Source organism: Microplitis mediator, chromosome 10 (genome assembly GCF_029852145.1).
Source record: "Microplitis mediator isolate UGA2020A chromosome 10, iyMicMedi2.1, whole genome shotgun sequence".
NCBI lineage: Eukaryota > Metazoa > Arthropoda > Insecta > Hymenoptera > Braconidae > Microplitis > Microplitis mediator.
The window spans coordinates 10,268,496-10,292,082 of NC_079978.1; the positions used below are offsets into that span (position 1 = coordinate 10,268,496).

At 30.0% G+C, this 23,587-nt stretch overlaps 1 protein-coding gene and 1 long non-coding RNA gene across 18 annotated transcripts in view; one reads left to right on the forward strand and one right to left on the reverse strand.

Annotated features, from left to right (window-relative positions):
• LOC130675416 (ankyrin-3-like) overlaps nucleotides 1-23,587 on the forward strand; it is a 79,973-nt gene that overhangs the window by 34,505 nt on the left and 21,881 nt on the right. For 10 of the 17 annotated variants that reach the window (XM_057481089.1, XM_057481091.1, XM_057481096.1 and 7 more), the window contains exons 7-28: nucleotides 53-181; nucleotides 356-1,195; nucleotides 1,282-1,431; nucleotides 1,525-1,665; nucleotides 1,759-1,914; nucleotides 1,992-2,090; nucleotides 2,347-2,544; nucleotides 2,638-2,821; nucleotides 3,506-3,610; nucleotides 7,818-7,946; nucleotides 8,059-8,164; nucleotides 9,675-9,752; nucleotides 11,990-12,214; nucleotides 12,308-12,468; nucleotides 12,574-12,785; nucleotides 12,887-13,091; nucleotides 15,767-15,956; nucleotides 16,053-16,519; nucleotides 16,626-16,829; nucleotides 18,404-18,648; nucleotides 18,925-18,979; nucleotides 19,781-20,011. In XM_057481089.1, the coding sequence (XP_057337072.1) occupies nucleotides 53-181; nucleotides 356-1,195; nucleotides 1,282-1,431; nucleotides 1,525-1,665; nucleotides 1,759-1,914; nucleotides 1,992-2,090; nucleotides 2,347-2,544; nucleotides 2,638-2,821; nucleotides 3,506-3,610; nucleotides 7,818-7,946; nucleotides 8,059-8,164; nucleotides 9,675-9,752; nucleotides 11,990-12,214; nucleotides 12,308-12,468; nucleotides 12,574-12,785; nucleotides 12,887-13,091; nucleotides 15,767-15,956; nucleotides 16,053-16,519; nucleotides 16,626-16,829; nucleotides 18,404-18,648; nucleotides 18,925-18,979; nucleotides 19,781-20,011 (4,510 nt within the window). Of the gene's footprint in view, nucleotides 1-52; nucleotides 182-355; nucleotides 1,196-1,281; nucleotides 1,432-1,524; nucleotides 1,666-1,758; nucleotides 1,915-1,991; nucleotides 2,091-2,346; nucleotides 2,545-2,637; nucleotides 2,822-3,505; nucleotides 3,611-4,946; nucleotides 5,620-5,901; nucleotides 6,163-7,817; nucleotides 7,947-8,058; nucleotides 8,165-9,674; nucleotides 9,753-10,621; nucleotides 10,640-11,989; nucleotides 12,215-12,307; nucleotides 12,469-12,573; nucleotides 12,786-12,886; nucleotides 13,092-13,440; nucleotides 13,485-15,766; nucleotides 15,957-16,052; nucleotides 16,520-16,625; nucleotides 16,830-18,403; nucleotides 18,649-18,924; nucleotides 18,980-19,780; nucleotides 20,012-23,587 lie in introns of those variants that run through there. The other 7 variants (XM_057481092.1, XM_057481095.1, XM_057481093.1 and 4 more) reach the window with 7 other exon arrangements.
• Nucleotides 10,138-11,002, reverse strand: LOC130675418 (uncharacterized). Its single transcript, XR_008991283.1, has 3 exons — nucleotides 10,789-11,002; nucleotides 10,569-10,713; nucleotides 10,138-10,413 (listed from the first exon to the last, which is right to left on the reverse strand). It is a non-coding gene; the product is annotated as an uncharacterized LOC130675418 (long non-coding RNA).

The window sequence follows — 23,587 nt, forward strand, 5'->3', positions numbered from 1 at the left end:
TTGATTATTATGTTCATAAAACACCTATAAAAATTTATAATCTGTATTTTAGAACGATCATAATCCCGACGTTACATCGAAAAGTGGTTTTACACCGCTTCACATTGCTGCCCATTATGGCAACGATCGAATCGCCTCTTTGCTTTATGATAAAGGAGCTGACGTCAATTTTGCTGCCAAAGTAAGATTTTTATTTCTTTTATCTTTTTCATTATTAAAATATTAAATTTTCATAACGTCAAAAGTATATAAAAGCTTGCAAAAATGATGAGACCAGAGAGAATAATTTTATGATATAATAGTAAAATTTAATGTATGTACTTATTTTAAAACTTTTTTTTATGTTTCATTTTAGCACAATATAACGCCTATGCATGTTGCCGCAAAATGGGGCAAAATAAAAATGGTAAATTTATTAATGAGCAAAGGAGCGAATATTGCAGCGAAAACACGCGACGGTTTAACGCCACTTCATTGTGCTGCCCGTGCTGGTCATCACGAAGTCGTAGACATTTTAATTGAAAAAGGAGCACCAATTGGTTCTAAAACAAAAAATGGCCTGGCACCACTTCACATGGCGTCTCAGGGTGATCATGTGGATGCTGCACGTATATTACTTTATCATCGGGCTCCAGTCGATGAGGTTACAGTTGATTATCTCACAGCACTTCACGTGGCGGCTCACTGTGGTCATGTTCGTGTAGCAAAGCTTTTACTGGATCGTAATGCCGATCCAAATGCTCGTGCATTAAACGGTTTTACGCCTTTACACATTGCCTGTAAAAAAAATCGAATCAAGGTTGTGGAATTATTATTGAAGCACAAGGCCAGTATTGAAGCCACCACAGAGTCAGGCCTTACACCTCTGCATGTCGCCAGTTTTATGGGATGTATGAATATTGTGATATATTTATTACAAAATGAAGCTAGTCCAGACATACCGACCGTGAGAGGTGAAACGCCACTTCATCTAGCTGCACGAGCGAATCAAACTGATATTATCAGGATATTATTGAGAAATGGCGCTCAGGTTGACGCCCGAGCGAGAGAAGAGCAGACACCACTTCATGTTGCTTCTCGTCTAGGTAATGTTGATATTGTTATGCTTTTACTTCAACACGGAGCTGGAGTTGATGCAACTACGAAAGATTTATATACGCCTCTTCATATTGCCGCTAAAGAAGGCCAAGAAGAGGTAAATTTTCATCTATAAAATTTTTTAAATTTAATAAAATCAATTTAAAATTAATTATAAACATCATATTATTATTTAATTTTTAGGTTGCATCTGTTTTATTAGAAAACGGAGCTTCGCTTACTGCTACAACTAAGAAAGGCTTTACTCCACTTCATCTCGCTGCCAAGTATGGTAATATGAATGTTGCGAGATTGTTATTGCAGAAAAATGCACCAGTTGATGCTCAGGGAAAGGTAGTTAAATTTTTTATACCACTAATAACAACAATAATAATAATATTTGTTCTGATGATTATTCAACAAAATAATTAAATTGTTTAATATCAGAATGGTGTTACACCTCTTCATGTGGCCTCTCATTATGATCATCAGAACGTTGCCCTTTTATTACTTGAACAGGGCGCGTCACCTCACGCTATGGCTAAGAATGGACACACACCACTTCATATTGCGGCTCGAAAAAATCAAGTAATTAATAAATTAAAATAACAATTAATTTTTGTAGTCATTATTTAAATATTAAAATTAAAAATTTTCCTTTATAATTTAATATTTTTTTAGATGGATATTGCAACGACTTTATTGGAGTACGGAGCTAAAGCAAATGCAGAATCAAAAGCTGGTTTCACACCGCTTCACCTCAGTGCTCAAGAGGGCCATACAGACATGTCAACGTTATTAATTGAACATAAAGCAGATACGAATCATAAAGCAAAGGTAACATCTTTTATTCATTACTTTCTTTTTTATTGTTTAAATTATCATTAATGAATATACATTTCAATTTTATATAGAATGGACTCACACCGCTTCATTTATGCGCACAAGAAGACAAGACTAATGTGGCAACAATCCTCGTGAAAAATGGTGCCGAAGTTGATGCTAAAACCAAGGTAATTTATTACTGTAATTAACTTGCTCGAAATATTTATTCATTATGTATACGTATGAAAATTATTTTTAAATACTTAAACAAGTTAACACGATATCTATAAACAATAGTAATTGTCCTTGAAGCTATGCCTTTGTTGACAGAATACTTATTGTATTTCAAATATATATTAGTCACAATTTTACTTTCCCCCTTTGAATAATCAACTTCTCTGAGAGAGTGAACATTTTTTTTTTAATTTCATTTTATCCAATTAGGCTGGATATACACCCCTACACGTGGCAGCTCACTTTGGTCAAGCAGCAATGGTACGTTTCCTACTGAGAGCTGGCGCAGCGGTCGACAGCAGTACTGGAGCTGGTTACACCCCATTGCATCAGGCTGCACAGCAGGGTCACACGCTTGTCATTAATTTATTACTCGAAAGTAAAGCCAAACCTAATGCAGTTACTAATGTAAGTTTAATCTTTGAAATCATTAATTTGAATAAATCAAAGTCTATAATATTTTTGTTTACATATTTTTTTTTTACTTTTTTTTTGCTGTAGAATGGACAAACGGCTTTAGCAATCGCACAAAAACTTGGTTATATTAGTGTTGTTGAAACGCTCAAAGTTGTAACAGAAACAATTATTACAACGACACATACGACCACAATTGAAGAAAAATACAGAGTTCAAGCACCAGAGTCTATGCAGGAAACGTTTATGAGTGATAGTGAAGACGAAGGTGGTAAGTACATTTTAATTCAATTGAAATTCAATTTACATCTTACTTGCCTATTCAAAGTTATAATGATTTATCTTATCTCTATACATAACATAATACTTGTAAATTGTGTAAAAATTTTTCAAGCATGGATTTTCATTTATGTATAAAGTTAGATAATCAAAAACTTAACTTTAAAATTGGATATTAATTGAATTATTTAATATTTGATGGTGTCGAAAATTTGTACTAACTGCACGAGATAATTGCATGCTCGATATTGAAAAACAGGTAGAATAAAAATTATTCAACATTAATTTGCGCGATACTTGAACTTGATCTTATGTACTATTTTTTTTACTTTTTTTTCCCTATGTGTATCATACTGAATCCTTAGCTATAAACGGAGTTGTGAATTATCGAAATTGATAAAAAAAAAAATTATTATTATTTCAAAAAAGGAGTATTAAATATTATTTTTCGTATATTTCTGTTAGAAATAGCATGTTCTTCTTGAGTTATTCTTGTTTGTTCCACTTGTCTTCAGTGGAAAGTAACAGCTGAAGAATATTGCGAATGCTGAACGAAAAAAAAAAAAAAAAAAAAAAAAAAAAAATTCACTGGATGTTTTTTTTTTCTATACTTTGATTGATTAAAATTAAAAAGAAAAAAAAGCGAGTTGAGCTTTTACTCGATAATAAAATGTAGGTGGTGATGAGATCGGCACTGCGGCCATGAATGTGTATGGACAGCCGCCTCACGCGCAACATGTGTACCTCCCTTCCTACTACCAGGGCCAAATGACCTATACTCGTAAGTTTAAGTATCACCAAATGTTGTCACTTCACTATTACTCAATCTCGATGTACCCTCGTATCTTCCCAACACATATATCTTATGTATTTAATTATTATTATTATTTTATTTTTCACATCACCATACAACACAAATATCTCAATCATTTAGCAGTGCATATTTATATAGAACATAAACCAATAATCGTTGTTATTTATTTAATTACATTAATCTCAATTTATGGTAGAATGATAAATTTACATTAGTGTGTAGTTTAATCTTATAAATATTCGGCAATCTATCAAAAATATTTATATTTTTTTATCATATCACATCGTCATTAATTTTTGGTCAATAGTTTTAAGTAATAAATACGGTCTCGTTTATTAGTAGATTATGATACATTTCGTCTGTGGTAAAAGAAATTGAGAGAAGCACTTGAAAAAGTTCTGGATTCTTTCAGTCAATATTTAATATATATATATATATATATATATTTTTTCGATTCACGATTACATGGAAGTCATTCATGATATAATTATAATTGGCCTTGAAGACGCATGAAGATCATTTATTTAGATATGAAATGATAAATTATCATGATGTATATAGATGCGAATACTGCCAACAGAGTATATTATGGAGTATAAACTTCATCATAGGTGGTGAATTGAATTAGGACATAGTGTAATTAATATAATTTGCATGTCAAGATGACGATGCAATTGTACACATTGTCATTTTACACTACAGTTGGATAGTCTTGATGTTAAATTACATTTTAGAGGGGAATTGCATCTAGTGTACATGAAGGTGGTTGATAGTTGTTGTTGTTGTCGTCGTCATCGTCATATGGTGATGCAGTAGCAACACCCGAGTTTCCCACACCGCCTACCTGTTACATAATCCCTTGGAGTCGTACAGCCTTGTTCTATGGTTCTTATTTTGTGGTGTAGTCAGTTTGACGTGAGCTGGCATGCTGCCAAATTCAAAACGTCGACCGAAATACGTTTAATTTATGTAACGGGAGGTGTAGTAGTAGTATAGTTATTTGAAAAGTACGTACGCACATTGGAGAACCTGGATAATAGAGCAAGGCCAATTAAAAAATATAAAATAAAACTATAATATTTAAAATAAAATTGATTGTGTTTAACTGACTATTTTTATAATTAAATTTATGACGAAGCTATAAATGCAGGAGTTGATGTTGTGTGTTTACTTTTATACTTGCATTTGCGCACTCAACTAATCTAACGGTACAACTATACTCTATTCCTTACTACCTTATATCAATACCAAGCAATAGAAATATACTAATAGTTGGTTTTTCATGACGCAAAAAATGATCGTCAATGGATTATAATAGTATACTGAAGAGTATAAAGAAGAAATCAGTGGGGAGCAACAGCGCCAAAGATCTCTTCACACAGATGCTAATATAAAATTGGTGTTCTATGAACGTGAGGTCACATTAGTAGACGCGCGCCGATCTTGAATCAATCTACGGTATATCAGTCGCTGTTCCTGAACATCGGGAGCAGGCGTTTTGTTCTGAGTTTAATTGAGATACGAATCAGAACATCATAAGCTCGCGACCAATATAATACATGAGAATAGTTTACTTGTTGTGAAAATTTAATAGTACACGTCGACCATAAAGAAGAAGAACAAGAAGAAGTTCAAAAAAATTTTAATAAAAATACTTCTATTGACATTATACGAAAAAAAAAAAAGTATATGAAATAGTAAATTGTGACAGTGCGTATGTGGATTTAGTTTATTTAACAAATATTTGCTTGATTTGAACCAATATAAAATTAATTTTTCGTAATCCTAACTATTTTTTTTTTTTTTTTTTTTTTTTTTATAAAGAACTGTCAGTATTAATTTCTTTTATACCCTATCATCGATATTGTAAGTGAACTTCATAATGGCCAAGGACAAGGCAGTAGTGAAGACTCGGAAGAAGCCGAGAAGAATGCCATGCTGCGGGTGCACCCGTAACAGGAACAGCGACATATTTTGTAATTAAATATAATGAATTTTCATTAGATCTTCATTTTTCATTCAAATTTCAATAAAATAGACGTATTGTGTCATAACATCGTGACTCGTTGGAAAAATTAACGCTGATGTTGTCTTTTAGCGCTTTACTATTATACGCTAATTATCAGAGAGTATTAAATTTATTTGTTGAAAGGAAAAAACTTATTCATAGTCATCAAAGGACGTCTATTGAAATTTTTATAGATACATATTTTTTCTTTTTCATCATGATTAGCATTAGTAGCTGAAATAGAATGTCATTTTTTATAAATACATAATAAACATCCTGCGCAAAATGCAGTGGAGTAGTGGACGCGGGTAGGTAATTTGATTACATCACGGTCTTTAAGGCGCGCGTCATCGTTGAAACGAATGAAGGAAGCGATTGGTATTCATATCATACATCTGGGTCAGGTAAAGCTTGTGAATACTGTTGTAGATCTTGTTGTAGATATACATTAGTACATACGGTGTGTACTGTTGTAGTAAACAGAAGATAAAATTACAAGATCAACATTGGGGTATATATTAGATTTGGTACATCATTATTAAAGGAATACACAGAGATTAAATGCACATAGCTCTATTGTAAATAAAAAACCCTGAACTTTTGACAACAAGCTAGAGAAAATGAATCGTACATGATTCAATGTCTTGGCTAAATGAACGAGGGCGTGAATAAACAATTACAAATGCTCTAGATAATTTATCGCGCTTCATAAAATTCCTCGGTCTTTTATGAGTAAGCATTTTTAAATAGATCGAAATTAAATTTCTGACGTTAAAAAGATACGATAATTTAAACATTATTTGTACTACAATTTATTTTTTTTCTCTTATACTTTTAGATATTGAGCTATTAACATTTAAGAAAAACTATTCTCGTTATGATATTTCGATGATTGTCATTAGCCCATTGGCATAAGACCGAAGGCTGTTTGATTAATAAATTTTTGTAGGGTAGTGAAAATATAGGTCGATGGCGATACTAAATTAAATATTTAGAGATAAAAACCAAAGTAAAAAAACAAAAAAAATTAAACACTGCTTAAAGCAATGAAGAAAAATAATTTAATCTTATTAATAAAAAATAAAATCTATTCGTTTTAATATTTTATTATTAAATATTAACGTATATTTTTTATTGTTATTCATATTTATTTAAATAAAACTTTTTATACGATGTTATTGCGTTGCACGTTTTCCAATCCTCTTCAAGACGCCGGTAAGACTTTAACGTAAATTCTTATTGTACGTGCCAAGTTTTTTTTGTCACAGAGAATAACTAGAGAAAAGTCTTTGGTCTAATATATATATATATATATACTAAAGTAATAGTAACAGTGGGATTACAAGCATTGAAATTTTGGTTTCATAGATGTTACATTCTTAATTTTATAATATCTTTACTTGTTGAAAAAAATGTGAGCGTGGGTAGTATGAATTCTTGGGTCAATTGAAGTTGAAATTTATATACTTCACATTCTTGACCTGTTCTTTATATTACTACGTACAGCTAGTATATTATTCTAGTGTCAATTAATATACACTATCTATCTATTAATTAGGTTTTTATCTTTTGACAATTGATAATACTAATAGTTGTTTTGTTATCTATTGAGGTGTATTGAAAAAAAAAATATATATATATTCTTCAAGGTTTTATTTAATAATTTTTTATCATCATATTTCGGCCGCTATATTAGGATACGAGAATGTATTAGTATAAACAATTCTATGCTGTGCAGATTTTAACTGTTTATTTTCATGAATTCACTAGCAGGAAGCTATTAAATTTTAAATTTCGAAATAACACTTCGTTATTCTTGACAATAAAAATAACATTTAATAATACCGCATCAAGCTAATATTCATATTCATATTTTATTCATTATTATTTTTATTTTTACAATAGATTATTTATTTGTTCATATTATGTAGTTCATAAGCTTTTAGAGTGATTAAATAACAGTGGTTTTAGAATTTTTTTTTTTTTAATAATAATTTTTTATATTTTTAATTTGTAGTTTTGTTATCGTTAATAATAAACCATACCATTTAAAGTTATTAATTAACTCTTACATAACAATAACAATAATAATACAGTACATTTAAAATAGGTGATTATTTATTGAGATATTTTTTTTTTTAAACAAAAATATAAAAATTTTCGTAGGCGAAGATCCGATGCTTAGCGACCAACAGCAATATCGTTACATGACTGTTGATGACATGAAGTCAATGGGAGACGATTCAATGAGAGTAAACGTCACTGATGATGAGAGGGACAATCGACATTCCGGAGGTCAGTCAATTATGTACTATTAACTTGTCTCGAATTTTTAATTTATACTCTTCCGTTTACTTTACCTATACCAATTATATTTTATTTTATTCTTTGTCGGTTAACATAACAGGGACCACGGTAACAGATATGATCACTAAAGAAAGCTATCATCGCTCAAATGCAGCGAATCTTAAGCCTGATAATATTGATATCAATAGGCATCCAGTTCACGTTGGGTATGTATTTTTAATTTATATATTCTCATCTCATTATTTAATTAAATTTCAAACGATAACCTTTATCATTAAAGTAATTATCAGTATTTGATTATAAAAAAGCTATGTATTTAAAGACTTTTATCCAAGCTGATTAACCATAAACTAAAAAAAATTCTACTCTAAAAGATTCAAAAATACAATTTTTGTAAATTATAAAATATACAAATATTTCCGAATGTAAATATATCAATTAGTTAACATTAGAGCAATAATGATGTGTATTATAGTGTGATATGGGAGTGTGAGTGTAAATGCAACGTCTGGCATTAAAAATTTTTATTATTAAAACAAAAAAAAATTTTTTCTTCTTTTAAATTTATTTTTACTAGAGGCACTTGTTGATTTATCTTGATAATTTAATTCCTATCACAATCTAACAATGAAAAAATGAAAATTTTTTTTTTATCAAAATTGTAATGCGTGTGTGGTGTGTGCAAAAAAAAACCTAGCATGACTAATAATATTTTTCTCTATAAAATTATAATATTTAAACAAAACCATTTAACATCTAAATGAAGATATAATGTGACTGAGTGTCTTAGGAAGGACGAAAAATGTAGCACTATACTAAAAATAGAGTAAAGCAATCATGAAAGCGTAACCATATATAATAACAGTAAATCATAGTTCACACCTATAGATATAGAGTTTATATTGTAAACATTAAGTATAGATGGTGGGCCCTATAAGCAAACAAGCTATATACCTATAGCCAATTAGGGAATCCTCAGTCAGCGTGTCTATTTTATGAATACAAATCAAGTACTATTACCGGTGTTTTATACGACCGCACTCAATTCCGTTGCGGGATATTATACTGGTTGGAGTTAGTTCATTCAATATCATTGCGCGTTCATTTCATTCACCAACTTATATTCTCTCGACACTTTTTAACTTTAACATATAACCCGTTTACTCAACTTTTTGCCATTGAAACGAGTAGAGTAAGTCGAGAGACATTCATTTATTCGCAGTCGCTCATCGTGTGTGCCGACTTTTCTCGAGCTCTCTCTCGTGAAATTTAATTTACCTAACGCTCGTAAAATTCATAGTGAATAGAAATTTTTTTATCTATTATATACATTATTGTGATACCCGTTACATTTGTGTAATACTTTAAAAAAACATCCATTATTTAAGTTGATACTTTATTATTGATTATTACTTTACTTATTTTGTTTTGTCTTCTATTTGATTTTTCTTTTTTTTTCTATTAAACTTCGCATCTATTGTGATTCATTGTCATCGCTACTGTATCATAAAAGTTTTATGTAGCACAGTAGTTTTAGTTTACTGGGTTCACAAGTTTTTTGTTTATTCGAAGAATTTAATATAAAAGTTGTTGCACGTGTAATTATAAATATAGTTTTGAAAAAGAACAAAAATAAATGGTAGAGAAAAGCATGAGCACGGTTTAGAAGAATTTATCCTGAATGTAATTATTACGGAGTTCTGTTCCAATACTTAGACCGTCACTAGACTCCTTAAATTGGTCACTGGCAGCCCTTGGTATCGTACCAAAAGGACAAGGAATGTGGAGGGACAGGTATCACCTTTATATCTTATTTTAATTATTTATTTTTTAATCTTTTAATACTTGGACCATGGGTTTCAAAATTATTTTTATGTATAATTATTTATTAATTTCATTTTTTTCGTTGCTGAATAATTTTTTTTTAATAATAATTTTTATAACAGTATCACTTATAATAAATTAAGTGATGCTTTATACACTTGTTAATATTTAAAAAATGGTAGAAGTGCGTAATAATAATTTTAAAAAATTTAATTTAATTTTAAAAATTTTTAATTACGATACAAAAAATTTTTCTGGGTGATTTAAATTTTATTTATAATAAATTTGAATCATAAAAAAAAAAAATTATTGACTTATGTGCAAAGCAAAACGAAAGTTGTGACGTCTCCATAAAGTTCAGAAAATATGAAAAATGGAATCACATTATTGAGGTATAAATAATTAGGATTGCTTGGCAGGAACGCTTCTAGTGGCTGTCAATGTATTGAAGTACCATTTATATTAATTATTACTTATTATTATTATTATTTTTCTTTGTTATTATTATTTTCCCCTATTATTATATTGTTTATAATTTAAGTTATCACTTCCTGTGATCAATGAGGCTTAAGACATAGTTCCCTCAATCATCTTGCACAGTGTGAGTGAAATGCTACATTCCAAATCTCAACTATAATACATAATTATTATTGTTTTATATCAACAAATAGAGTTCCTTAAATTAAAAAAAAAAAGTTAATCATCCGTCTCAGCAAAAAAAAAAAAAAAAACATATGTTAGACCATTCCCCATATATTTTATTAAAAATAAAAATAAAATACTAACGCGTATTTTTATTTTGTTTCCGATTCTTTCTGTTATTTTATTTGTGCTCGCAGAATTCCATCATGGAGAAAGTAAGTGAATGAGAAAAAAACAACAAAAATTTACTCCTCCGCCTCATTATTTGTTTTACTTCTTATTAATTGTTCTGTGACAAGATATATTTTATTTATTTATTTATTTTAAAAATTTTTTTAAACTTTATTTATTATTTAAAATTCACCGCCGTCACAGTTGTTTACTATTCGTTGCTCGCTCTGCACCACCTTTTTCGTTTTATATATATCGTAGTGGCTGATTAATGCTGCTCATTTAGAATTCCACTTTCCCTTGCAACATTCAAAAGGGCAGTGAATACATATTCACAATAATTATTCTGGTCAACTTTAAAAAAAAAAAAAACAATAATTAAATTAACAAAAAATTCTATTTTTTTAAAAATATGTATTCCTGTTTTCAAAAATATAATAGGCGTAGATTAGTTAAATGTATTGATTAATATTGTGTTTAACATATAGTAATCATTAGTCAATCATATTTCATTCATCTGCATATCACAATAGTAAAAAAAAAAAAATTAAACACATCGTAAACATTTTATAAAAATATAAAACGTACAATATCTATTTATAACACTAAATTAAGCACAAAAAATGTTATTACACTGCACAATAATTACACATTATAACTTGTAAGATAATTATTATTATTTAAATAAATCATAGATACATAATAACGATAAATAATACTGCTTGTATAGTGAATGTAATTACATTATTTACTCACAATTAGTCGCAATTATAAATAGAAATTATATTCATTTCAATTAACAACAGTTTAATAATATCCTATGAGTAAATTGTCTTTAATATTAGTCACGATGTCACGTTGAAACACATACAGATATGCTATATGATATAATAATGCAATAGATTACACATATTTTTTTAAATTTATTTATCAATACATGAATTTTTTATTATTTTGAGTACGGACATAATATGCATTACGTACGCGTGAACTGTGGAACGTAATCAATATAATTTTATGTTATTATTTCTCGATGATAATCATAATAACAAAATTTAAATAGCTATGTAAACTGTACTGAAATTAATAATTTATCTATGATTATTATTCTATATTCTATTATTAAATAATCCACATTTATTTACACTTATTTTTGCATATTTTAAAATGTTAAACAAGAGACATATATTTTTTCATAACATTATAATCAACCTACAGACTATTGTTTAAATTTTTAATGCTGAAAAATTATATGGACAAAGCTTTGAATGAAGCAAAAAAAAAATTTTTATAATATATTTATAAAGACAATGACTCGTATGCAAGGCACACACAAATGAGATATTTAAATGTAAAAGTTTTTTTTATACCATACATTGTTTTGTCACATACAGCTTTTTGGTTTCGTTCCTGGTGGATGCTCGTGGTGGAGCAATGCGAGGATGTCGTCACAGTGGTGTACGGGTTATTGTACCACCACGTAAAGCAGCAATGCCAATGAGAATTACCTGCAGATATCTTAAAAGAGATAAATTAACGAATCCACCTCCTTTGATGGAAGGTGAAGCGCTTGCCAGTCGAATACTTGAACTTGGACCAGTTGCCGCAAAATTTTTGGGGTATAATTATTATTAAATTTTATCTAATTATATTATAATTATATAAATTATAAATGTTAGATTAAATCGGTATTAAAAAAAAAAAAATCGTAGGCCTGTTATCATCGAAGTACCACACTTTGCCTCACTTCGAGGTAAGGAGAGAGAGATCGTGATTCTTCGATCAGACAATGGAGAAACTTGGCGTGAGCACACCCTCGAAGCTAGCGAGGAAGCTGTCCAGGATGTGCTTAATGAGAGCTTTGAAGGAGAAGGTATAAATTAAATTAATTCAATAAATTGATTTATTATGATCAAGATAATAAATGTTACAATTATTATATTAATTATAAAAAATATCAATATGACTTTCTTTGTAGAATTAAGCCAGCTAGAAGATCTTCAAACGTCGCGAATAGTACGTATTCTCACGGTTGATTTTCCCCATTATTTCGCCGTGGTATCACGAGTTAGACAGGAAGTTCACGCTGTCGGACCTGAGGGTGGAACTGTTTCATCATCAGCGGTACCTCAAGTACAAGCTGTTTTCCCGCCAGCAGCACTTACAAAAAAAATCAGAGTTGGCCTTCAGGTACGCTCATTTATTTAAAAAAAAAAAAAAAAAAAAAAAAACGTATTTTCTTGGCGCCTTGGAATTTGATGTATATTTTAATTTTTTAATTATGACCGTAGGCTCATCCAATACCTGCGGAGCTGGTGGCTAAGCTCTTGGGTAATCGTGTGGCAGTATCGCCCATCGTAACTGTCGAACCACGGCGAAGAAAATTCCACAAGCCCATTACATTGACCATACCCGTACCTCAAGCAGCCAACAAGGGCATGATTAATCAGTACTCTGGAGACGCACCAACTTTGAGGCTTCTGTGCAGCATAACTGGTAATATATGCTTGCGCGTAACAATGTAGGAGCGGCCACCAGCCTGACTGAACGATCTCTTTCCGTTAATAAATAAGATTTGATTGCATTATTATCCAATAATTAATTATATAGTTATTTAAATTTATTATATACACTTACAGTTCATTTATTATCTGTAATATAATGATTAATAATATTGTTATAATTTATTTTTGGAAGAGAGCTTCGTAGGCCAACTGGTAGCTGCACAATTTATGGAACAAAAAAAGTTTTTAAAAAATATGGAAAAAATAGTAACAAAAGTCGAGTACCATTGTTGTATACATTATCTTGTTGTGATTCATTGTTAATGCTTGCGTATTGTTAGGATTGAGTCATTTAGGTATGGATCATTAATTAAATGTAGATAAAAAAAATCTTTTTTTTTAAAACTATTTCTAGCTCATTGTGGATTGGTAAACTCGATAGTTTTTTTTTCAGCACATAATTCGTTTGAATGGTAATTGCTTAGATAATAAACATGTATAGATGTATATTACATTAATAATTTATTATAATTATAATTATTATTAACTGCCATTTAATGCATTTTATCAATATTTGATCGTGATAATTGGTATTAAAAATTTCTGAATTTAACAGCAATGCTGTATTTTTTGTTCGCCTCCTTTTATTCTATTTTATATTTAAAACAAAAATATTTTTTTTTAAATTATCCAAAAAAATACATATTTATTAATTTAATTAACATTTAAATTTTTATATTTCGCGATTATAAATACACCTGCAATTTTTATTTTGTTTATAATTCGGATATAGTTTGCCGCTTAATAACTACCACTCACGCCCATTGCTTTATGAAAGGGTACAATAATTTATTTTTATTTATTTATAATTTATATGTTATTATTAATTTATTATTTCGCAAGCATTACACCGGCACACAAAAAAAATTAAGTAGAATGTGCATTTGACCGGACCTACCTACGGGTACGTATTTTGGTCCGCTGAATCCGAATTCGAGGTCAGTTTGACCCCTACACCCTCGAAATTTCAAAAAAACTTCAAAAAACCGTAAAAATGATGAAAATTGGCAGTTTTAATGATAAAAAAATGTTTTGGAACTAAACTAAGCGTGATTTTCATGTATTTCGATCCGCTAAATATGAATCGAAACTTTATTGAGCCCACGAGCCATTTTAAATGTGAAAAAAATCACACAAAACTCTCGAAAATTCCGAAAAAATATAGTTTTCATGATAAAAAAACTTCTTCTGGTCCAATTCAGATAAAATTTTATATCTTTTGATGTCTTCAATTTGCATCTTAATTTTTTTAGTCTATTCACCCTCTAAAGCTGGAAAAATTCGAAATTGTAAAAATTACCATTCATAACAGAAAAAAAATTGATTGAACATGATTTAATGCCTAAAATAAATACTCTATAACGTAGATATATCAAATAACTTGAAATCTGTGAAAAACACAAGATATAAAAAAAATAGAAAGAAATGATTTTTACGAATCCTAAACTTTCCTTCGTTTGTATCGCACTCTTTTATCCTCAAATGATCTTCGTAGTGGATTCCTCTTTCGTTTACGATTTTCTTCGGGTACTTCTCTTTTTAACATCCAACAAAAATCTGCCATCATGTTAACACTCCAATTTCCTTGGTATCTACTCTCCATTTCACTGATGTCTCGGTGAAAACGTATGTAACAAAATGAATCAGGACTTTTATTACACAGATGAGAATTACTTCTTGTAATAGTATACTCTCCAGTAGCCAAGTTTCCCACTTCTGAAGAGCTGCAGTCGCTTGATGACGACGCCTGCGAGCCTGCTTTCTCACCCTGACCAGAAGCCGATACTGGGGCTGCGACTCCCTGCATAGTAAAGTACTTATCACTTGTACCTGCCATGACGGCACACACGCCGTTAACCCAGGGACTCTGCCAGATGGTTCTGTTGCCCACCGTCACCACGTGGAGGTGCCCTGGTTACAGGCACAAGCAATTAAGTCTTCAAAAGTCAAAAACGAGAGTAAAAAAACCAAAAAAATTACTTTTTTCGGAATTTTGGAGGGTTTGTGTGATTTTTTTACATTTAAAACGGCTCGTGGTCTCGATAAAGTTTCGATTCATATTCAACGGATCGAAATACATGAAAATCACGCTTAGTTTAGTTCCAAAACATTTTTTTATCATTAAAACTGCCAATTTTCATCATTTTTACGGTTTTTTGAAGTTTTTTTGAAATTTCGAGGGTGTAGGGGTCAAACTGACCTCGAATTCGGATTCAGCGGACCAAAATACGTACCCGTAGGTAGGTCCGGTCAAATGCACATTCTACTTAATTTTTTTTGTGTGCCGGTGTTATCATAAGTGGGTGACACTTTTATTATTCCTTCTTTTTACATCGATACCAAGCACATAACAATAAGGCACATACAACAAACCTGACTTTAAATACAGTATTCATTAAACAAAATATCAATATATTATTTTCATCATTTTTTTTTTTTCTTATTACAATGTATTTTTATTTGTAAACATAAACTGTATTTAATATCAGATAATTTATAAATATTATATAACTCTTTATCACACGATTCACTATTTTAATCATCGCTGCAATCACATCACGGACATATTTTAATGATGTTATTGGACTTGGCATGTATGTCGTTCAGGGGGTCAGTCACGGGCGGTCTGGGAGGATGTGACCGGGTCTACACCCCTAACTTTCGTCAAGGATTGTGTGTCTTTTACCACTACCGTGTCTGCAAGATTTTGGCTAATGGACTGCAGAAATATTACCGAGGCTACGCGAATGGCCACCGAGCTTTATACTCACGCAACACATGTGCCCTTCATGGCCAAGTATGTCGTTTAACTATACTTTTATTATCTTTCATTTTCATTTAATTACCAACAATCCTTTTTTTTCCTCAATTTTTTTTATTTTCTTAATTGTAGATTTGTTGTGTTTGCAAAACGAGTTGACCCGCTTGAGGCAAGATTACGCGTTTTCTGTATGACAGACGACAAAGAAGACAAAACTCTGGAGCATCAGGAGCACTTTACAGAAGTAGCAAAAAGCCGAGATGTTGAAGTACTCGAGGGCAAAACACAATACATGGAGTTTGCTGGTAACCTTGTACCCGTTATGAAGAGCGGTGAACAACTTCAGTTACCCTTCCGGGCGTTCAAGGAGAATCGTGTACCTTTCACGGCAAGAGTAAAAGATCCAGATGCAGCAGACATGGTTGGTAGAATAATGTTTATGAGTGAGCCAAAGGTGGCCAAGGGCGAACCACCACAAACACCAATTTGTACGTTAAACATCTTGTTACCGGAAAAAATTTCACCAGAAACTGGACACTCTGAACTGGATTTACTTGAGTTATCGAAGAATTATAGCTTCTTACGTGACGGCGGAATAAGTAAGATTTATTTATTATCTTTTTATATAAATATAGTTAATATAAAAATATAATATAATTTTATAAATATATAATAATAACACTTATGATGATTTCATTTTTCTAGGTCGCCCAGATACAATTCATAGAGCGACTATCCGTCTAACAGACATTGCGAATCTCCTTGATCGTGACTGGGAAAAGTTGGCTGAGGAACTTAATGTATCGCCTGTTGATGTTGATTTAATTAAAGATAAACACCCGGGTAAACCGGCACTCCAAGCTGCTGCGATGTTCAAATTATGGCAAGGCAACGGCAATAAAGTGACTGGTTAGTATTTTTTTTTGGTATACATATAAAATATGAATCATAATTGAACGTAGTTTTGTATTACAGTATACTGTATCGATAACATCTTTATTTTTGAGTTTAAAAATATCTAGTTATGTTTCTTTACAGAAAATTTACAGAAAGTTTTATTTTAATTTATATGTTGTTAGTTAAAGTGATAAGTCAAACATAAATTATTAGTTATCTTTATTATATATTTTTTCCGTATGTTATCGTTATAAACATTAACTTCTTTTTAAAGTTCAATTATTATATTTAAGACTTCGATCCAATAACTTCATTTTATTATTACAAAAAAACAATTATAATTGATAAAAAAAAAAATTGTAGAAATTAAAAAATATTTAAAACTCAAGTACTAAAGATCATTGTTGCTATGCGGGAAGACGTTCAGTAAGAGCGCAATAATATAAATATAAGTGTCAAGAAAATTATCTTATATTAAAAAACCTTGACTTTTTAATATCGTAAAAATCCCGTTTTAAATTGATAATGCGCGAATAAAAATAATTGAGAAAATGAATTGATGAGTCGCAGATTGAAATAGCAAGTATGACGTAATACAATGTCCTTGTCTAAATATTTGAATCAGTATATAAAGTTAAGAAATTTTATTTTTTTTTTAATTATTTCCTTTTCTAATAATGTTTGGTGTATACATAGATATATTTTTTCAAACTATCATTTATTGATTATTGAGTAAAAAAAAATTTCCGATTACAATAATTTTATAATGCATAAATAAATAACTAAGAAAAAAAAATTGTTGACTGGACAAATTACGACAGAATATGATAGGTATTGCTTGAGTCAACTGTCTGGAATCTCTGCAGTCACTTACTTTATGAACTCACCATGCGCATTATTATGCCTATGGCATAAACACGCTAGATAGGAGATGCTACAGTCCGACGCCTTGTTTCTCCCACTAAAATCTTTCATGTTAATCATATTGCTACAGTCCTCAGCACGCGAATTACATCATTATTATTATCATCATCAAAAGAAGAAATAACAAGTTGTTAAGTTCGTTGGCAGTAGCTTTGTATTCGTCAGAAAGCGAAGGTGGTGCTATTATATTTTCTTGTGAAAGTACTTTGAGCTTTAGAAAAAAAAAATAAAAAACTTAACATACAGTGCATTTATGAAAAAAATTAAACAATTAATTTATGAACTTGATTATTAATTTTTTTTTTAATAATACTAACATTAATAAGAAATGTTTATAACCCTCTATCAAGCCTACGAGAATCCATCAATCTCGGGTTACACGAGTGAACTCCACTTGTTATTCAACAGAGCATTACCTTCGCGAGTCGAAATAACTCAAAACCGAGGTTTGTTTTAAATCAGAAGATAATCTCGACGTGGTACTTGGAGAGTGAAATGAGATAAGAAAAGAAGAGTCGAATTGTGAGCGTCCGCGTGGTCTCAATTATTACACTCGAGTAGTGTTTTAACGAGAATTCAAATGAATGAAAGCATTTATGTGTACTTAAATTAATTATTATATTCTGGATAAAAAAAAATTTTTTTTTTGTTTATCTCAACAGGAAATACGCTTGAGAAAGCATTGAACAAGATCGGTCGGGAGGACATCGTGAAGAAGTGTATATTTAATGTTGAACTTGTGACTGACGATGTTGAAAAAGCAGTTGCAAGAGTGAGACTCGATCAACCAGGTTTTGATTCACTTAAAGAAGAGTTGGGACCTTCTAGAGATTCATCGTTGCGGCGTGATGGGACATTGGGAGATCAGAAACATGGTTTTGATTTCGATGAATCCGATCAAATGAAAGTGAGTGGTTTATTGTTGTTATAAAATATTGATTTAATTTGTGATGTAATTTAAAAAAAATTAATTTCATACGTCATAACGTATATAAATTCATAAAGCGTAGTTTCGAACAATTCATTGGTATAATTTGTGATAAAATTGTAAAAGAGTACATTGTTCATTATTCACTTCCCACTATTGTTAAAGGCAATGTTAAATTACCTCATTTGCTTGGGAATCTCGATAATTGTCTTCGCTAATCAAGCGCCTCGTTGTGCTATTTTTTTTTTTTTATAGGACTCTGAATCAGTTGAGGATTTAAGCAACATTGGAAGTGTGCCGCAAAAACACAGTAAGTATTTATTATAATATTGAAATAATAATTATTTCATTTTTTTTATTATACAACTTTATTACAAATCACTGCTATTACTTGTATTATTAATATGTGACACATACATCTATTATAAAACATTAGCAATGAAAATGTTAATAAGGATAATAAAATATTAAACTTAATGACTTAAAGGAGAGGAAGTAATACGTGATGTCACACTTTGAATTAAGTCAGTGATCCATAATTCGTGCTACTGCCAGATCAGATTTAATACGATTCGGGGATAAGAGCGAGAAAGATAAAACGCACTGAGTCACTATATACTACACATCACTTTACACTTGCTTTTTATTCACTATTGTGCAGCGATGTGTCCTGCTCGAATTGCGCAGCAAATATATTTTTAACTGTTAACTTTGATTTTTTCGACAAATTATATTTATATTAATTGATTTGTGATAATAAATGATGTAACGTGAGATCGTTTGATTTTAAATTGATAAAATAAGATACAGTTAAATATAAATAGAACGGGAAAATAAATATTTAAAGGTACATAAAAACAAGTTGACCTTGACAACATTCCATCGTAATAAATATTTCTTGATACAGATTGAGCTCAAATTCCTTACGATCTATGTCTGCGTTTACATCTTATTATTATGCTTTTACGTTTTATTATTGTACTTAAATAATTTATTTTTAATATCTGTTTACATATTAATTTAATTTAAATTTATGCTTATTTATTATTTACTTATTTATTTATCTATTTATTGAATGTGAACACATTTTTTAATTTTGTGCACTTCGCAGCAAAACAGCAGCACATAACAATTACCAATGGCACTGTGTTCAATGGTACCTCGACCCCAGTAAAAGATAAATACGCAAGTGAAGAAAAAGATCTTGGCGAAGATATGGCTGAATTTCTCCAGCATAAGTATCACGTCACGGATACAATGACTAAAAAAACACGCGACGAAGTTGACGATGACAATAAAAATCGACAGAGGGTTATTGAAGATGCTAATAGATTAGTAACTGGTGAGTAATATCCCATTTTCATAATTAGCAAACAAAAAAAAAATTTATTTTTCTTAATATATTAATAATTTATTTCTTATAAATTAAAAAAAAAAAAAAATAAATAAAATACTAAATGGATTGAGGGGTCATGCTTTCTATTGAAAATGCAAGCAAGGTGAACGTGTTCAGCCGGACATATTCTTCTTTTTATAATAATATTTAGAATTCTTTTTTTAATTAAATCTTTTTATTAATTTAATGCAATAAATTTTATAAATCATGAATGGCCAGAGTGTTTAGGTCTAAGCTGAAAAACTAATTATTCGATTAAGTAAATAATAATGTTAATAGCATTACTATGCATCAAGCGTTACGCTGGACACGCAAGATAAAAGATACTCGTCTTCTTGCGAAACCGTGTCCATAATCATTTTGCTTGGCAGCTATTACGTTTTACTTAGGCTTTAATTTTCTTGATAACCTCGAGAACTCATCATTATTTATAATTTTATTGATTATTGTTTATTATTTATATTTAATTATACGTATTTGTTTTTATTTCTTCACATTTATCATTTGGCCACTCTAACTTTACTTGTGTCATACAAATATTACATCTAATCGTTATTAAATTATATTAAAAAAAAAACACAACATCGCCATCATCGCGAAAATCATAATCATTATTTATTTACAATTTTTAATTCATCAATTTAATAACAGCAGAAAAGTGCACAAATATATTATTACAAAAATATATGTTAAAAATATTAATTTTCTTTTTTGGCTTCATGCAACTTGTCATTGTCATTATAATATGACTAAGCCAATTGCTTCGCCGTTAAAAGTTCTCTTTAATTTATAACTTTCTACAAAGAAGAACTTATTAATTAACTTATATCAATTTATATTAATTTAAATAAAAATATAGATTGGTATAAAACTTCTCCTTTCTCTCTTTTATTCTCTTTCTCCTTGTCGAATATTTTAATTTAATTTACAGCAGTGTTTTTTTAAGCGTGAAAAAGCCGCAAATAAAATATTTAGTTATTTTTTTTTATGTATTTAGCGTTGCATGAGCTCGCTGTGTGGGCACACGGAGCAGCTGTCGTTTGATTAATTCAAAGAAAATCTAAAGTTCTCATAATTTACGTTATAACAATGAGAAATTACACTTTCTGTCTAGTTTTATTGAGCTAATTATTGTTTTTTTCGTCTCTTACACTAGTAAAATGAATACTGTAGCGTCTTTATTGATTCATGTTATTAATTTATATCCGAGTCGAAATTTAAATCGTAGATTGTATTCACTAGACTCTGAGAACGTAAATTCAACCTTTGAAGACGTAAGTAGCCATAAAAACGTATTTTAGACGTAGTTGGCGTACGAAAACGTAAATAAAACTTGCGTAATCGTTGAGGAAATCTTTTAAAATTTGCAATAAAAAAAATAAACTATATCAGAAATATCTAGGTACAGCCAAACTCCATTAACTCGGACAGTTAGTCTACGGAGGAACGGTAGTTGGAGCTAGTACTCCAAGCTACTAGATAGTCTGTAAGACCCAAAAGAGAAAATTTTGATTTCTCGTCTTTTACCTGCTAGATATGTTTTTCTGACAATGAAATGTGTTTCCGATATAGTTTAATTTTTTATTACAAGTTTCGAAAGATTTTGTCCACGATTACGCAAGTCCTACGTTTTGTCTACGTTTCTACGGCTACTTGCGTCTTCGAAGGTTAAATTTACGTATTCAACGTCTCGTACGTTCAATCTACGATTTAAATTTTGACTCGGGTACACCTATAAATTAGCTGCATTAATAAAGTTATAAATATAACAATTTTGAATAAATAAAATTTAAATAATGAAATTAATTTCATTGTAAAAATTAACTTGCTGATATTTATTAATTATTAATCGCAAAGTATTCAGAATGATTAAGATACAGATATTAACATATTCATCATTAATACACTTATCCAAAAAATTAAAGGAACAAGAAAATTTTATAAATTTTTTGGCGATTTTTGGAAGGCTGTATTTTCGTAAAAAATGATCGTATCGAAAAAACAAAAAAAGCAAATTGAAGCTTGAAATCACTAGTTTAAAGATCTTTCAGCAAAATATTTTTTCGAGCCACGGTTTTTGCGGGATAGTAAGAAAAAGGTCGAGACAAAATTTTTCTAAATTTTTTGGTTTTGTTTTTTAGGTCTACGGGACCGGGAAAAATTTTTTCAAAAAAACGAATTCATGCCTCGTTTAGGAAATTTATTCAGCTACAATTTGCTTTTTTTTGTTTCTCTGTACGACAATTTGCTGCTGAGATATCAGCCTTCAAATGAAAAAGGATCCTTTTGTTTTTGATTACTGATATCTCAGCAAGTAATGGTCACACAGTAATTTAAAGGGCAGTTTAGTAAACTTGAATAAATTCCCTACAAGCTCCATTTTCGATTTTTTCAAAAAAAATTTTTTTTTCATCCTTGATATCCATTTGAAAAACCCACAAAAAATGGCCATTTTCTGGTTTTTTAGTCAACTCATCGCTACTTTGCAAATATTGATAAAAAAAATAATGTTGCCAGATAATTTTACAACCTAATGTACCCCAAAAAACCTTGGAAATTTTCACATTGATCCATTGAACCGTTTGTCCGGTCCGATTGCTCAAAGTTTTACAAAACAATTAAAGGAACCAGTATTGTTCCTTAATTAAAGTAATTGTTATCAAAATGAAAAAATTAATTTTTTTTGGATTTTCGTTCATTTTTGCGTTAGTTATTCAGTAAATGTAAGGTAAAGAGAAAAAAAAAAAATTTTACAAAAAACGAGACCAAACAAGAATTTTTTTACATTTTTTTTTTTACGTTTTATTCGGGGGGTTATTTTTTTTTCGTTTTTCGGAAAAAATTTTTTTTTTTTTCTTTGCCTTACATTTACTGCATAAGTAACGCAAAAATGAACGAAAATCCAAAAAAAATTAATTTTTTCATTTTGATAACAATTACTTTAATTAAGGAACAAAACTTGTTCCTTTAATTGTTTTGTAAAACTTTGAGCAATCGGACCGGACAAACGGTTCAATGGATCAATGTGAAAATTTCCAAGGTTTTTTGGGGTACATTAGGTTGTAAAATTATCTGGCAACATTATTTTTTTTATCAATATTTGCAAAGTAGCGATGAGTTGACTAAAAAACCAGAAAATGGCCATTTTTTGTGGGTTTTTCAAATGGATATCAAGGATGAAAAAAAATTTTTTTTTGAAAAAATCGAAAATGGAGCTTGTAGGGAATTTATTCAAGTTTACTAAACTGCCCTTTAAATTACTGTGTGACCATTACTTGCTGAGATATCAGTAATCAAAAACAAAAGGATCCTTTTTCATTTGAAGGCTGATATCTCAGCAGCAAATTGTCGTACAGAGAAACAAAAAAAAGCAAATTGTAGCTGAATAAATTTCCTAAACGAGCCATAAATTCGTTTTTTTGAAAAAATTTTTCCCGGCCCCGCAGACTTAAAAAACAAAACCAAAAAATTTAGAAAAATTTTGTCTCGACCTTTTTCTTATGATTCCGCAAAAACCGTGGC